The 16,675-nt window shown below is 46.9% G+C and overlaps 1 protein-coding gene and 1 pseudogene across 4 annotated transcripts in view; both read left to right on the forward strand.

Annotated features, from left to right (window-relative positions):
• Nucleotides 1-314: 314 nt before the first annotated feature.
• Nucleotides 315-16,675, forward strand: part of LOC100685539 (zinc finger protein 599-like) — a 30,761-nt gene continuing 14,400 nt past the window's right edge. The window contains exons 1-3 of one of the 4 annotated variants that reach the window (XM_038527585.1): nucleotides 315-551; nucleotides 4,577-4,703; nucleotides 6,355-7,413. In XM_038527585.1, the coding sequence (XP_038383513.1) occupies nucleotides 537-551; nucleotides 4,577-4,703; nucleotides 6,355-7,385 (1,173 nt within the window). In that variant the 5' untranslated portion in view covers nucleotides 315-536 and the 3' untranslated portion in view covers nucleotides 7,386-7,413. Of the gene's footprint in view, nucleotides 552-4,573; nucleotides 4,704-6,354; nucleotides 7,414-12,383; nucleotides 12,831-16,675 lie in introns of those variants that run through there. The other 3 variants (XR_005354418.1, XR_005354416.1, XR_005354417.1) reach the window with 3 other exon arrangements.
• On the forward strand, nucleotides 10,027-10,922 carry LOC100686907 (annotated as a pseudogene).

The following is a 16,675-nucleotide window of genomic DNA, read 5'->3' on the forward strand; positions in this document are numbered from 1 at the left end:
GAACCTAAACTTTGGGCACACACGAAACAACACGTCCCGGAAGCCGAGAAGCAGTGCCCCAGAAGTGGGGCGAGGGCGGATTAAGCCGTGAAGCAGCCTCGCCCCGCCCTCAGAGCCCAATTATGTCATTTCCCAAAGGCCCTTACGTGGGCCTCACAGGTTCCTTGCGCTGATTCCCGGAAGGGCGCCCCTTGAGGCCACAGGAGGAGCTGTGGGAACCGTACTGCCCTGCAGGCTCAGCGGCAAGAGGCGGTAGCGCTGGGCCAATCACAGCACAGGGCTGGGATCTGGCCTCACGCGAGACTTACTGGCGCTGTCCTCGTGGAGGTTGTATTGGGTGCTCCTGGGTCAGCTCTCGAGGTCGCAGCTATAGGACGGTCGGCAAGCTTGAGAAAAAGTGTCCCCTTTGTGCCGACGCAGGGCTGAGGGTGGGTGGTGCAGGTCAGCGGAGCCCTTGAGACCTTTCCCAGCCTCCCGCGGCCTCCGGTCCACGCACGGGAGGGGGGAGGGGTCCCGCGGAGGCTGCAGAGGCACAGATGGACCCGGCACAGGTAAGTGGGGGACCCCCCAGCACCTCTGTATGGAGGATAGTGTTGCCCTGGGTCTCATCACTTTTCCAGGCTGTGCCGCCTTGATATGGAGGCGTACCCACCTCAGTGCCATGTGGAGGAATGATCTAGGGGCCTGCACCAGGGGTGCACATGCAGGGAGTTGAGGCCGACCTGGTGTGCGGGTGGGAACAGACAGCACTGGGAAGGGAGGCGAGTCTGGAATGGCAGGCTGCAGAACGGGCCTCCTTGAGGTCAGTGGGAGCCGTGGAGGATTTGGAGGACAGGAGGAGTGTCTTAATAGGCTTCCTCTGGCAGCAGGGTGAGAGGAGGCAGGGATAGCAGCCCCCACATCGCACCCGGAATTCTGTTCCCCAGGTCACCTTCAGCCACCCTCCCAGCTGAAGTGTGTGTTACGGCTGTGCAAAACAACATCCAGCGCCTACTGTCTAGGTTCAGCTGCAGGCTCTACCCACCCCTCCCCGCACAGCCGTGGGAGAGTTGGCTTTCTTGGCTGCAAAATGGGCTAACCGCAGTATCTTCCTTCTGGGTCCTGGTGGCAGGTGTGGGAGGCAGTGTGAAAGGTAGCATACAGGGAATATCCAGTAAATGCTGCTCATAGGCATTCATTTCTGTGATCTCTGGGGTCCAAGGAGGCCTGTGCCCTGGTCTTGTCCTTGTGGCAGTGTGAGTGAGAGAGACACGGGGCTTCTCAGGATCCCCCATCCCTTCACAATCTGAATGAGCTGAGTTTCAGGAATGAGCTCATTTAACTGTAGACTTCAGGGGCCATTCTGGCCGTGCCCTTCCCAGGGCTGTGACCTTGAGTAAGTTTCCTCAGTCCCTTTGTCTTCCATCTCTTGAGGGTCAGTGGGAATATTGACATTTTGTCCCTGTGGCTTGAGGGGATCAGAGAGGGCATGTGTGTGATGTGTGTCCTCCAACGTCCAACACTGCCCAGGTAGTATCACTGTGGACAGTGTTTTTCAGGAGCAGATCCCCTTGTCCTGTGATGATCTTAGGGGCTTATCTCAGGGGAATCCTGCTCAGGCTGTATCCAGCGGAGGACTAGGGGGAAGAGAGAGCCTAGGGGCAGACTCACAGTGCCAGAAGTATTTTTGGAATTACTGCTTCTCTGCTGGGATGAAAAGGGTCCTCAGACATTGGGAGCCACGAAGGTCACTGGATTCATCTTTGTAGTTGCCATCTGTTTATGGCAAGTAAGCTGGCTTGCTACCTATGGTGGCAAAATTATTTTTCTGTTTAAGATACTTACTTTTTAAAAAAATTTTATTTATTTATGATAGTCACACACACAGAGAGAGAGAGAGAGAGAGAGAGGCAGAGACACAGGCAGAGGGAGAAGCAGGCTCCATGCACCGGGAACCCGATGTGGGATTCGATCCCGGGTCTCCAGGATCACGCCCTGGGCCAAAGGCAGGCGCCAAACCGCTGCACCACCCAGGGATCCCAAGATACTTACTTTTATGTGAAAAGTAGATGCATTAAAGATTCAGTGGTGGCAGTATGCAGTACTGTGATGTGCGTTTAGATGTAAACACACAACAGACCCCAGGTTCTTCTCCAGCATGTGACTCTGTTTACTCCCATCAGAGCCCCCATCACTGTTAGGAGTTGTCACATCCATCTGTTGTTCCTGTGGCTCCCCTCCCTTCATTCCAGCCATTCCAGTAGCCTGTCTTCAGCAAGGCCATCCCTGGCTTTCTTTCTCAAATGGCCCCATCTCTCTAATCTTGTCACTTTTTTCTTGGCCTCAGAATTCTTAAGGCCATCTACATTGTCTTGTTTAGTTATTTAGGTCCTTGTTGGGGATCTTTCTCCAGCAGGGACTGTAATTTCCTGTTTGCTGCTCTGTCCCCAGGCCTATAATGGGGGCAAAGCTGTAACAGGACCTTGATAGGTGGGAGAATGAGACTCCCCTCAGTGGACTCTCATTACACTGTGATCAAACCCCCACCATGGCCTGCTACACCTGTACCTGCTCTGTGTCTACCCATGTGTCTTCCCTTCCTTTCTTCCCCATCTCAGAGCCCTGCAGCTTTGCCATCCTCCACTTGCTAAAATCTTGCTCACTTCCCAGCCTTTGCTCATGCAGTTCCCTTTGCCTAGGACAGTCTCCAGAACCCGGCAGGCATCCCTGTGTGTTCCTCTGGTCTCTGCTCAAATGCCACTTCTTTGTCTTTCTAGTTTTAGCTAAAATACTCCCTGAACCCACAGGGTTGGGATCTAGCATTTTGTGCAGAGTTGAGTGCCAGGGTACTTGAGGAGCAAAGAGGAAAAATAATCATAACAAAACAATGATAATAGCTGGATTTTACCAGGCCCTTGATTTGCTCTGAGGGACAGTTACTATGTTTCATTCAGTTCCCATCTCCTTAGAGTTAGGTTCTATCATCCCTGCTTACAGAAGAGGAACTGGAGGCTTAGAGACATACAGTTACCTATCCAGGGTCACACAGCTCTTTAGTAGTTGAAACTCACATATTGCCCATTGGCTTCCAGAGCCTGTATTTCCCAACCACAGTGGGCTGGGGAAGCCTGATGGTGACACCTATTTTAAACTTTGTGAGGTGGGCAGGGCTTTCTCCTCCAGGTGAGCTTGGGAACAAGGAGGGAAAGAGGAGCCAACCCAGGATAGGGAACCTTGTCACAGAGGCTGTGAGTACAGAGTTGTTTAAGGAGTCACAAGAGGACCTTGTGATTGCCACACACCCCCAACCGCCAGCTGAGATGTGGGAAGGGGAGCACAGGTGGTCATTTGCTGGATGTTCACCTTGCCCTCACCCAGGACACACATCACAGCCAGTCAGAGGCTGCTGCCTGTGTTCTTATGGCCACTGTGGCATTGTTCTCATGCACTTGGGTTCCCTGGTTCTTACGGTATCCATGAGTCAGGGATGCATGCTTCAGGACTCAGGAAGGGGAAGTTGACAGATAGTTCGCTGTGGAATCTCCTGGGGGTTCTGAGAAGGCTGGGGGACCTGAGAAGGCTGGGGGACCCACATGGGCATGGGGAGCTGGCCCAGGCGCTGCCACTCCCAGGATGAGTGGCACCCCCTTCAGTGGCTGTTTCATGAGGTGGGTGAGGATGGCTCCAATCCTCTGCCCGTGTCCATGGAAGTATGGCCAGAATGGCAGAAGTAGATTAACAGCAACATTTGTTAGAAGTGCTTCACCTGCAATAATGGAGCAGTGTGGGGGTTACAATAGACCCAGGCCAGAAGGACCTAGGTTCAAATCCCACCTCTGCTGTGTAGACTAGGAACTCGCAGGGTGACTCACTAGAGCTCCCTGAGTCTCAGCTTGCTGACTGTGATGTGGAGCTGATGAGGCATTTATGCTCATGGCTATGGTAGGATCAATATAAATAACAAAACATACAGAGCACCATCATAAGCCAGAGACTCTAGTGTTGGCTTTCTAAATGTTTTTTCTTGAATTCTCAAATAACCTGATAAAGTGAGAAGATAATTATTTTACTGACGGGAGCTCAAGGCTCAGAGAAATAAAGTGGCTTCCCTAAGGTACACAGCAAGCAAGTGTTGGTTCAAGAGGTTGAATTCAAACATGGGCATCTGTTCCAGAGCTGTGGACATTTATTCCCTTTACCACAGCATGTGAAGCTCACAGCCCCCAGTGGGCACACTGGAAGGACCAGGGATGCTCAGCCTTAGCTGCTGCTGTTCTAACTGTTAGAATTATCATCACGATCATTTCCCTGTACCTCTGGCATCCCAGACCACTTGCCATCTGCTCCCATGGTCCTCAGAGGAATGCGGTTGTCTGTGTCCTTCTCTGTTGTGTGCACCATGGAGGGCTTCTTGGTCAGCCATGTCTGCCTCCCCCTTAGGGCCAGCTCATAGCTTGGCCCTCAGGAGGCCTTGGTGGAGGCCTCGGTGATTCAGGCCTAGGTCTCTCTGTGCCTTTACCAGAGACTGAGTTACAGGCTCTGATCCCACCCAATAATTGCCTTGAAGCACATAATATGACTGTGTTTGACTTTCCAGGCACCGGTGACCTTCAAGGATGTGCTTGTGACTTTCACCCAGGAGGAGTGGGAATTATTAGACCTGCACCAGAGGACACTCTACTGGAAGGTGATGACAGAGACTCGCAGGCTTCTTGTCTCACTGGGTAAGTCTTCTCCTTGCCTCTATGTGGGGACATGGCAGCCTCCTTCTTGGTTTCTTCCTCTCATTTGAGATATGGCTTATGGAGAAGGCCTTCAGAGCAGACTGCCATCCTTCCCACAGTCCTTCCTGCCATTTTCTGGGCTTACCTCCTCCAGCCTGCTCTCCCTTTATCTCCACCAAGAATCACCAAGATGATTGCTCTTCCCTTTTTGATTTCTCAGATTTTTTTTTTGTATATTCATGATACTCATCTTTTACCTATTTTGTGTGCTACAGTTGTATTCTATTAGCTTTTTAGAAATTTTCTTTAAGCATCTTTTGATTAAGAGAAATTCATATTTTATTTAGTCAGGTTAGTTTATCTTTTGTTTTATGATTACTGCTTTTCATATCTTGCTAGGAAATCTTTCCTTACACCAGGATGAAATTATATTCATTTTCTGTTGCTTACTAATCTGGAATTAACTTGTGTATGATGTGTGGTAAAAATGCAGTAACTTTTTCCTGCATGTGGGAAACCAGTTTTTTTAGCTCCATTTACCATATAGTCCCTTCTTTTCCCATTAATCTGCTATGCCACCTCTGCTGTCTGTGATAGCTGTATGTGTTCAAGAGTCTGTGTCTGAGCACTGTTCTATCCTGTTGCCAGTTTTCCTTATATCTGTGCCAATACCACACTGTCTTGATGCCTGTACTTTCATCCTAACCCTAATCCTGGGAAGGCAAGCCCTATCTCCTTATGATTCTTTTTTCCAGTGATATTCTTGGCCCTTAACTCTTGCCTATAAATTCTAGAATCAGCTTGTTGAGTTTCGTGGAAAATCATGTTTTCTGGCGTGATGATGAACTTATCTATGGATATGAGGAGAGTTAACAACTTTGTTATTAATTTCTCCCATTTGCACAGCTTTTCTTTAATATCTTGACATAAATATTTCAGATTTCTCTACTAGCTTTTGTCTATGTTTTAATCACCTAGCTGTTCCTCACACACAGTAGATTTAATATGTGCCCCCCCCCCCAGTCCTGCTCACTCTCAGCCATGTAGACACTGTCCTGGGAGCAGAAATGGCTATACTTACTCTTACTCTTCCAAACTCTGGAGTCTACACCCTGTCTGCATCTCCACCCACATCTCTGCCATCCCTTCTCTCATGCCCTGAAGTTCCCTCGGCATCCAAGATCTCTCTAGAATCTGTACCTTTGTATACTTTGCCTCCTTTGACTGCAGTGCCCTCTCACTTCCTGTATTTGGTAACTCTTGCTTCCTTGGGACTCATATCACAAGACACCTCCCAGCTGTCTTTTTCTTTCAGTTGGGCTGGGTTAGATGCCCCATCCTGTGTCCCCTGTGACATCCTTTCTCAGAACAAACACAGCACATGGTGCAATCATTTCTCTCTGCTCTGGATAGGGAGGACAGGATTTCATTCTGGCCTCTACCCTAAATTCTCCCCAAAGTTGTCCCTTTAAAGATGTCAAGAATCCAAGAACCAGCAAAAACAAAAAAACACCTGAGTTTCAGAGATGTGAAAATCCAGCAGGTGTCAGGGGCCTTGTTTCCATCTTCCTTTCTCCACTGGCTTGGTAATTTTGCTCCTTCTTTGTTGGTATTGCTAATGGGCCTCTTTTGTGTATTGGATTCCCTTCAGATGACAAAGCAAAAGCCAATACCACAGAGCCTTCTGCTTCTCAACCAGCCTTGTTTGAGAGATTCTCACCCCACACATTACTGACTGAGGAAGACTCCAGTGTTTCCACATTGGGAGAAGCCAGGGAACAAGAAGGACCATCAGAAAAACAGGGAGGGCACATAAGGACAGGGACAGACCCCTACAAAGAATCCCTCCCTAGAAAGGTTAACCCTGAATGTGATGATTTGGGAACAAGTAAAAATCTTCCCACAAAGGATTTACGGGAGCAAGACTCTCCAGGAGATGCTCTCCATGAGTGTGAACCACATAGATCAAGAAGAGACCCCTTGATTCATGGAGGGAAGAACCCCTACAAATGCAAGGAATGTGGGAAAGAGTTTATCAAGAATCACTTCCTCCTTCAACATCAGTGGATTCATACTAGAGTAAAATCCTATAAATGCAAAAAGTGTGGGAAGGTCTTTCTCAGGAAGGCAGATCTCACTGGACACTACAGCATTCACATTAAGAAGAAGCTCTATGAGTGCATTGAGTGTGAGAAGGCCTTCAGCCGCAGGTCACACCTCACAGAACACAAGCGGATTCACACTGGGGAGAAACCCTATGAGTGCAACGAATGCAGGAAGGCCTTCAGCCGCAGGTCACACCTCACGGAGCACCAGCGGATTCACAGTGGAGAGAAGCCTTATGTGTGCAATGAATGTGGAAGGGGCTTTGCCCGCCACTCAGATTTTATTCGGCATAATAGAACCCACACTGGAGAAAAACCCTTTGAGTGCAAAGAGTGCGGGAAGGCCTTTTGTAACAGCTTCTCTGTAACTCGACACATGAGGTCTCATTCTGGGGAGAAGCTCTATGAGTGCAGTGAGTGTGGAAAGACCTACAGCTACAGCTCAACCCTCAATACTCATCAAAAGATTCACGGTGGAGTAAAATCCTACAAATGTAAGAGATGTGGGAAGGCCTTTCACCAGAAGGCAGCCCTCAGTCAGCATCAGAGAACTCATACTGAGTTCTTTTTAAAGTAACTACGGTGGCAAATTGTTCGACTGGAGGGAAAATGTTACTTGGCATCTGAGAGTTCATACCCAAGGCTTTCCTGCATACTGTGTCCTCCACGTGCACAGTTTGTACTGTGGCTGTGGCATTACCTTCACCTGTGGCTGAGCCCTGGCACTGCAGAGACTGGAGGCCAGTCTCCCAAAACAGAACTTGATTCTCTGCAGAGGGACCTTCTTTCCACACCCGTAAGTGCTTTGCTATCACATGGCTTGCAAAGAGACCTGGCCTCAGTGTATCCCAAAGCAGAAGTGATGCGCTTTGCAGTGGATGAAGGGCCCTCTTCCCTCATGGTCCCTGTCTCCCATCTAACTTCCTGTGTTTATAGGAGTCTGCTGTGCTCTTGCTGGTGTGAAGGGCAGGGGTCACAAGAACCCCATCCTTTATGCCCATTACCCTGCATGTGCCTTGTGTCATGGATACGTGGGTGACTGAGACACGGGCCTTGCTCTTTAGAGGGGAGAAAAGTGGTAGCACAGAGGTGTGGTATCGTAACTCTGTTGCTATGATAATAATGTGCCTATAACCCTGTGTATCAGGGTCGAAACTTAGGTGTGGAGGACAAATGTGCATTGGGAAGAGTGGTCCAGTGGCTAAGGGCTTGGACCCTGGAGACAATTGATATTCCAGCACTTCTGAGCTGTGCCCATCACCTCTGGGTGACCTTGGTCATGTCATTTCTCCACAGGCCTCTCTTGTAAAAGTGGGAAGATTAATTTAAAATGTAAAGCACGGGCAGAGGAACAGACAGTACACAGAGGGTGATACCATGCAGATCCATGAGGTATTGAGGAGCCCCAGCCACATTTGAAAATGAAGAAGAACATTTCTGGCAAAGGGAACAGCATGTTCTAAGACCTTGAGGCAGGCAAGAGTTGGGCTTATTAGAGGAAACAGCTGAAGGTCAGTGTGTCTGGAGGAAATGAATAGTGAGCAGTGAGATGGACAGAATAGGCCCAGATGCACAGGGCTTTGTGGGTTTTATTCTGACTGTTCTGGGAGGCTGAGAAAGTGGTTGAGCAGCGCAGTGGCATGATCTTGTCTCTAAATTTCTCCTTGTTTGCTGAGTGGAGGGTGAATTAAAGAGGGAGTAATTTATGTGGGAAAGAGAGATGAGGCCACTCTGTGGTCCAGGAGGGCATTGTCATTGGACTGACCCATGATGGTGGTATGGGAATTGGTGGGGAGATGACTTGGGACATGTTAGGCAGAGCCACAGGACATGTGCATAATTGGGATGATGAGTGAGCCCCAGGAAATGATTTCCCTCCTCATTCCTCAGGAGAGAGCCTTTTGCATCCATGGGAATGTGCCATGGCCTGCCCTGTGTTCCAGGTTTTCAATCAGCACCTAGTGTGTTGAGTGAGCAAGTGGAGCTGAAGGCTCCCTTTCTTGAACAGAAAAAAGGCAGAACTCCCTCCCCGCTCGGTGGTTACATGGGTAGTCAATCTGCCATAGCTTTATTTCTCTGATGCTGAGGGGCCCTGGCCCTTGCCCCTGCTCCTGCCCAGATTGAATTTGGGCAGGAAGCCATGAAGGGCAGTGATGAGCCCTACATCCCTGTGAGCACTGTTCTCACCTGTGCTGCTTACTAGTGGCCGCAACAGGCCAGTTTAGGGACTTTTTGGGGTTCTTAGTTTCCTCCTCTGTAAACTGAGTGATCTAATATCCTGTGTGAGTTGCAGATTCATTATCTATGAAACAGGAATGTTGACTGATGCACCTCACAAGGCATTTATGCAGGTCAAAGGGTAGTGTTGTACCTGGTATCAGCTTTGTGGATATTCTTAAATGTTAGCTGTTGTTAAAATTGTTTTCACTAATATGTTATATTTTCATGCCATCCTATTCCTTTCTTATCAGGAGATGTGCTGATGGGATTTGTTTGTAAAAATATACTGAAAGTCCTGATGACATCTTAGCTGATTTTTGGCCTTAAGAAGCTTGATCATAGATTCTGGTGACCCCTCAGCATAAGGTCTTGGGTCCTCAGCACCAAAGCCAGGACATTCTTGCCCCCTGGTTTCTTTCCCTCTTAGAGATAGAGTGGCTGAGGATGCCAGAAAATGTTGGTTTGCTTTGAATGGAAATTCAAAAGCTGCCCCTGAAATTTATATTAAGTATCTTATAAAGGGAGGTTTTAACCATCAAAAGGTACTGACTGCTAATTTAATTTAATTCCTACTTACCTAATGTAATATTATATATATTTGGGTATCAATATATCCTCTAATTTTGTGGCTTTCTTTGCCTCACTTGTTCTTTTTCTGGTCCTTTAAGAAATAACAACTGTGGCTGCTTGCCGGCTCGCGGACCTGTTGGCTGGTGGTACCGGGCATGGCACGGGGCGCCCGCTGCGATGGCATGATCTAGCAAAAAGATGGCTACCATTGGTTACTTTATTTTTCTTTCTGTGGCAAGACTGTTATGGATCCTGGATATTTCAGGAAATCCAGTATCAAATTGACTGCAGAAGAAAGAACCTAACAGACCAGTAACAATGGAAGAAATCGAGAAAGTTATCAAAAAGCTACAATTCCCCAAAACACCAGGCCCAGGTGGTGTTACAGGTTAAAAATACCTTCATGAAGAAGAAAGATCTTAAGCAACATGGTGGATTCAGAAGCTCATGAAAAGAGACCGCCCATCCTAACATCTTCAAAACAAGATGTCACCTCATATTGCAAATGTTGGTGAAATGAAGCATTACTTGTGTAGCTGCTGTGCAGCTTTCAACAATGTAGCAATCACATTTCCCATTCAGAAGGTGCTCTTTAGGTAGCAGCTGTATGGAATCAAAACCCGGGATGCAGTGCTTCAGTTGAGGAGGGATGTCTTTCGCAACTTGTACCGTGGAATCCTTCCCCCACTGATGCAGAAGACAACTACACTGGCACTTATGTTTGGTCTATACGAGGGCTTATGTTGCCTTCTCCTGAAGCATATCAGTACCCCTGAGTTTGCAACCTGTAGTGTGGTGGCAGTACTTGCAGGCACAACAGAAGCGATTTTCACTCCATTGGAAAGATTTCAGACATTGCTTCAAGACCATAAGCATCATGACAAATTTACAAACACTTACCAGGCTTTCAAGGCACTCAAATGCCATGGAATTAGAGAGTATTATCGAGGCTTGGTACCTGTTCTTTTCCGTAATGGATTCAGCAATGTCCTTTTCTTTGGCCTTCAAGGTCCCATTAAGGAGCATCTGCCTACTGCCAAAACTCACAGCGCCCATTTGGTCAGTAATTTTATCTGTGGAGGTCTGTCAGGTGCCATGTTGGGAATCTTGTTTTCGCCAGTTAATGTTGTGAAAACTCACATGCAGTCTCAGATTGGTGGGGAAAAGATTTCAGTCTTTTCCCAAGGTTTTCCAGAAAATCTGGCTAGAGCCGGACAGGAAGCTGACAAATCTTTTCAGAGGTGCTCATCTGAATTACCATTGATCCCTCATCTCTTGGGGCATAATCAATGCAACTTATGAGTTCTTGTTAAAGATTATATGAAAGAAACTATCCGTTAAGTGCCATTTATTAACTGAATAGACCTAAGAAGAATGTGGTTTGGCATTGTTCCTAATTGGCCAAATATAAGTTGGTGTCATTAGTTCAGGGCACAGTGAATTATAGGCAAAGCTGTTTTCTTGAAGCACCAACAAATTCAGAATAAAAGATTCTAATAGGAAAAAAAAAACTGTTACTGTTAAAAAAAATCCAGATTTAAAAAAAATTCTAGTTTAAAAAGCTTATTCTGTTTATTGTTTAAGCTAAAATCTACAAACACTTAAAACAGCAGACTTATGGGGGATCCCTGGGTGGCTCAGCCATTTAGAGTCTGCCTTTGGCCCAGGGTGTGGTCCTGGAGTTCTGGGATTGAGTCCCACTGCAGGCTTCCTGCATAGAGCCTGCTTCTCCCTCTGCCTGTGCCTCTGCCTTTCTCTCTCTCTGTCTCTCATGAATAAATAAATTTTTAAAAATATTTAAAAAAAGACTTAGGAATCCCTGGGTGGCGCAGCGGTTTAGCGCCTGCCTTTGGCCCAGGGTGTGATCCTGGAGACCCGGGATCGAATCCCACGTCGGGCTCCCGGTGCATGGAGCCTGCTTCTCCCTCTGCCTATGTCTGCCTCTCTCTATGACTCATAAATAAATAAAAATTAAAAAAAAAAAGACTTAAAATGTTTTTCTTTCTTTCCAGGCAATATAAGGGATTTAGAAGATGAAATAGTATGTTCTATCTCAGTATATATTTTGAGATTATGTATGTTAATTCCATCAGTCTGACTTCACAAGGAAATGTTATTCATGTTTAATACAAATAATGAGCAGATGTATCAATAGACATAGGCATTCCCCTCTTTGGTCCTCATTCCTTTAATCATTGTAGATGTTTCATCTGAGATCACTTTTTTAAAAAGATTTATTTATTTATTTATTTATTTATTTATTTATTTATTTATTATAGACATAGAGAGAGAGAGAGGCAAAGACACAGGAAGAGGGAGAAGCAGGCTCCATGCCGGGAGCCCGATGCGGGACTTGATCCCGGGACTCCAGGATCACGCCCTGGGCCAAAGGCAGGCGCAAAACCTCTGAGCCACCCAGGGATCCCCCTTATTTTATGGTTTTAATTATATTTTTTTCCCTCAGAGGTTGAGGAGTCTTGCCTAGGGCCACAAGGAGAAGTCTATTACAGCTTTCCCAGGATGGGCCTTCACTCAAGATGGCCACAGAAACCTGGGCACGGTCGTGTATTTGGAACTGGAGAGCATTATTTCCCAAGGTCCCTTGCAGTGCTGTTTGGCCAAGATTGCGGAGAATGAGAAAGGCCCATCCCAGCCTGGCCACGTGCAGGACAGAAACTACATTACCCAGCAGGCTGTGCATAGGCGGCCGGCGCTCATCCAATAACTACCCAGGAGTGAGGTGTTTCCTGCAGAAGTGGGGGCAGGGCTTCCAATGATGTCATAAAGGCTGTGGTGGGTCTGGGCAAGTTGGGTGAAGAAGGAGGAAGAAAGGAGAGTAGGCACACTTCTACACTTTTGTGTGAGCCATCACCCTAGCCTAACCCACACCCCTCCCGTACCAGTCCTCCTTCCTCAGGTGCCTGGAGGCAGGACCCTGGGCCTTGAGTGAATTTTTTTTTTTAGATTTTTTATTTATTTATTCATGATAGTCACAGAGAGAGAGAGAGAGAGAGAGAGGCAGAGACACAGGCAGAGGGAGAAGCGGGCTCCATGCAGGGAGCTGATGTGGGATTCGATCCCAGGTCTCCAGGATCGCGCCCTGGGCCAAAGGCAGGCGCCAAACCGCTGCGCCACCCAGGGATCCCCCTTGAGTGAATTTTAGAGGACAGCAGCTGAAGCTGGGAAGTGGGGGTCAGCCGAGGTCACGCCCCACCTGTGGCTGGGCAAGATGGTAAGTGGACTAAGCTCGAGGGGCCTGCAGGGGCCGCCTGGGCGGGTGAGTGGGCAGCTGGGGAATGGAAACCAGCCGCTGGGACCCTTGCCCTGCTGGTCTCAGGGATCCGATAGGAGGCTGTGACCTAGGGCTTCTGGCTCTCCCCTCCTCTCGCCTCTGATATTGGGCTCCTGGAGTTGCTGTTGGCTCAGGGCCCTTAAGGGAGACCAGGAATTGTAGAGCACATTTCCCATTTCTGGAACCCAGTAGGATGAAGGAGGATTTTTCCAGTCACAAGAACGAGCATGAATATATGGTTGGAAGTGGTACTGAACTGGGGATGTTCGAGAATGCAGGTCCATGCAGTGTCTTTTAATGGTTCTATACAAATTTTAGAATTGTAATTCTGTGGAAAATGCTTTTTTTTCCAAAAAAAATTTATTCAAGAGAGACACAGAAAGAGAGGCAGAGACACAGGCAGAGGGAGAAGCAGGCTCCCTGCAAAGAGCCCGATGCAGGCCTCTATACCAGGACCCTGGGGTCAGGGCCTGACCTGAAGGCAGTCCCTCAACCACAGACCCACCCAGGAGTCCCTGGAAAATGCCTTTGAAATGTTGATAAGGATTGTGTTGAATCTGTAGATTGCCTTGGGTAATATGGCAGTTTAACAACGTTATTTTGTCTAATCTATTGGCACAGAACATCTTTCCATTTAGGTGTGTATTTTTCAATTTTTTTCCCTCAAAGCCTTCTATAATATTCAGCATACAGGTCTTTCACTTCCTTGGTTAAGTTTGTTCCTTGGTCTTAAATTATTTTTGATGCAGTTGTAAATGGGATTGCTTTCTTAATTTCTGTTTCTATTTTGTTAGTGTATGAACACATGACTTTTTTTTTTATTTATTTATGATAGTGACAGAGAGAGAGAGAGGCAGAGACACAGGCAGAGGGAGAAGCAGGCTCCATGCACCGGGAGCCCGACGTGGGACTCGATCCCGGGTCTCCAGGATCGCGCCCTGGGCCAAAGGCAGGCGCCAAACCGCTGCACCACCCAGGGATCCCCATGACATATTTTTGTATATTGATTTTTTACTTTACAGAACCTTAACTGAATTTGCTTATTTTAACAGTTTTTTTAAGTGGAGTCTTAAGGATTTTTTAATATATAAAATCATGTGTGCAAACAGTGACAGTTTTATTTCTTCCTTTGCAATGTGGATGCCTTTTACTTCTTTTTCCTGTATTACTGCTCTGGCTAGAAGTTCCAATGCTATGTTTTTTTCTTTTTTAAGATTTTTATTTATTCATGAAAGACACAGAGAGAGAGACAGAGACACAAGGAGAGGGAGAAGCAGGCTCCATGCATGGAGCCCAATGCGGAACTCGATCCCAGGACCCCAGGATCACGCCCTAGGCTGAAGGCAGGCGCCAAACTGCTGAGCCACCCAGGGATCCCCTCCAATGCTATGTTGAATAAAAGCGAGAGTGGGCATCCTTCTTCCTAATATTAATGGAAGAGCTTTCAGGGTGCCTGGGTGGCTCAGTCAGTTGAACATCTGACTCTTGATTTTGGCTCAGGTTATGATCTCAGGGTTGTGGGATCAAGCCCCAAGTCAGGTTCTGCACTCAGCATGGTGTCTGCTTTAGATCCTCTACGCCTGCCCCCCTCCCTCCCCACATGCTCTAAAGAACTCTTTAAAAAAATAAAGGAAAAACTTTCACCTTTTGTGTTGAGTATGATAGCAATAGGCTTGTCATATATGGTCTTTATTATGTTGAGATATATTCCACCTATACCCACTTTGTTGAGAGTTTTTATCATAAATAGATGTTGAATTTGGTCTGCTGTTTTATGTCTATTGAGATAATTGTATGACTTTTATCCTTCATTTTACCACTGTGTATCACATAGGTTGGTTTGCTGGTGTTCAATCATCCTTACATCCCTGGAATATGTATTGTATTCTCCAACTTTTTGACTTCTGTTTGGTATTTTCTTATATTTTCTCTTTGTTGGAGTTCTCATTGAATTCATCCATTCTTTTCCCAAGTTCAGTAAGCATTTTATGACCACTAAGAACTCTTTATCAATTGAATTACTTTTCTCTGTTTCATTGTTTTTTCCAGGGTTTTATCTTGTTCTTCATTTAGGACATATTCCTTTAGTTTTTCATTTTGCTTGACTTTGTTTCTTTGTTTGTTTCTATGTATTAGGCATAGTAGCTGTTTCTCCCAGTCTTGAAGGAGAACTTTACCACTTAGCCTTCCCTTAGCTCTTGATTATCTCTCAAACATTTGTCATTGTCTAAATAGCCTGATTTATTCTATGCCAGGGCCCATGAGTCTTCCAGAGGGAGGGATAGTCTATACCTAGTTTCAGCCTAACTGGAAGCTACATCCTAAGGCAGCAGTTTTTATGGTATGCAAGTACATACAGTCCCACTGGATCACAATCATAAGCCCTTGCTGGCCTTATGATCATGTGATCTACAGGTGTCCCTTTCATGACAGTTGCAAAAGCTGGGGCTCCAGACAAGTGCCTAAGCTCCCTTCTGGGAGGTAACTGGCTCACTGTAGGAAGACCAAGGAAGAGCACAAAGATGCTGTCCCCTGGCCTATGTTCCCTAGAAGCATTTCCATAGCCTCCAGATGTGTGGTAAACCTGAAGCCTGCACTTCTAGGATAAGTAAATAGGTTTTTTCCACAGGAAGATGGGGTATGTTTCAGTCTCCTGTCTGTGCAGTGTCCTATGGGTGGTAGCCTGCCACTTTATCTGATTGTGTCAGGCTTTGTGAGAGCCAGAAATGCTGTTTCCCTGGCAACAAGAGCCAGGTGCTCAAGGGTGCCCCTTCTGTGGGCTGTGCTTGCAGCATTCACACACCTTGCTTTGGTGGGGCCTTAAAAGTGGGGCAGGGGAGAGGTTCACACACTGGTGCTAGCAGGTTACAGGAGAGTATAAAGTTGGTGCCCACCATTGCTGGTACTAGTAAATAGAATGCAAAAATGGTGCCCACCAGCATCTCCATCCCAAGAGAGAGTTCTAGCATGCTACTGCCCATCCAGCAAATGCTTTTAAGATTAACAAAGGAATCTCCTTTACCTGTAGTCTTAAATTTTTTCAAAACTGCTGCTTTTAGGGGACCTGGGTGGCTTAGTTGGTTAAGCCTTTGTCTCAAGTCATGATCCCAGGGTCCTGAGGTTGACCCCCATGATGGGCTCCCTGCTTAGCGGGGAGCTTGCTTCTCCATCTCCCTCTGCTCCCCACTCATGCTTGCTCTGTTTCTCTAGTGCTCTCTCTCAAATAAACACACTGCTGCTTTTGTATCAGATCCTGGGGTGAATGATTCTTCATGCCAGCCTTTTAGGAGCAGAATCTCCATTCCCTACAGCCCTACAATGGACATAAGCTCTACTGGTTTTCAAAGCCAGATGTTTGGGGGTTTCATCCCTCTGGTGTAGATTCCAAGAGTTGGAGTGCATGACATGGGGCACAAAATCCTCACATCTCGGAGAAGCCAGTGTTTATGAGATTCTCCCGATTATGCATTACCATGCCAAGGGTAGGGTTTTGGGCAAGACTGTGTCCTCTGCCTCTTCTGCCTGTCAGTGTGTCTCTTGTATTCTTTGTTGTGGAGGAGCTATTCAGCTAGTTTTCAGAGGGAATTGTTCGATATGTAGTTGGAGATGTGTGATGTCCATGGGAGGAGAGGAATTTAGGATCTTCCTATGCTGCCATCTTGAACTGCTTCTTTTTTATTTGGCCTCTTAAAAGGAGTGGAAAGATTTGATCCTCTTTTCTGACAGGATGTATTATTGTATTATTTATTCTTTACATCTCTAGAATTCGCCAGTGAAACTAGTTA

The sequence above is a fragment of the Canis lupus genome, chromosome 1 (assembly GCF_011100685.1).
Source record: "Canis lupus familiaris isolate Mischka breed German Shepherd chromosome 1, alternate assembly UU_Cfam_GSD_1.0, whole genome shotgun sequence".
Lineage (NCBI taxonomy): Eukaryota > Metazoa > Chordata > Mammalia > Carnivora > Canidae > Canis > Canis lupus.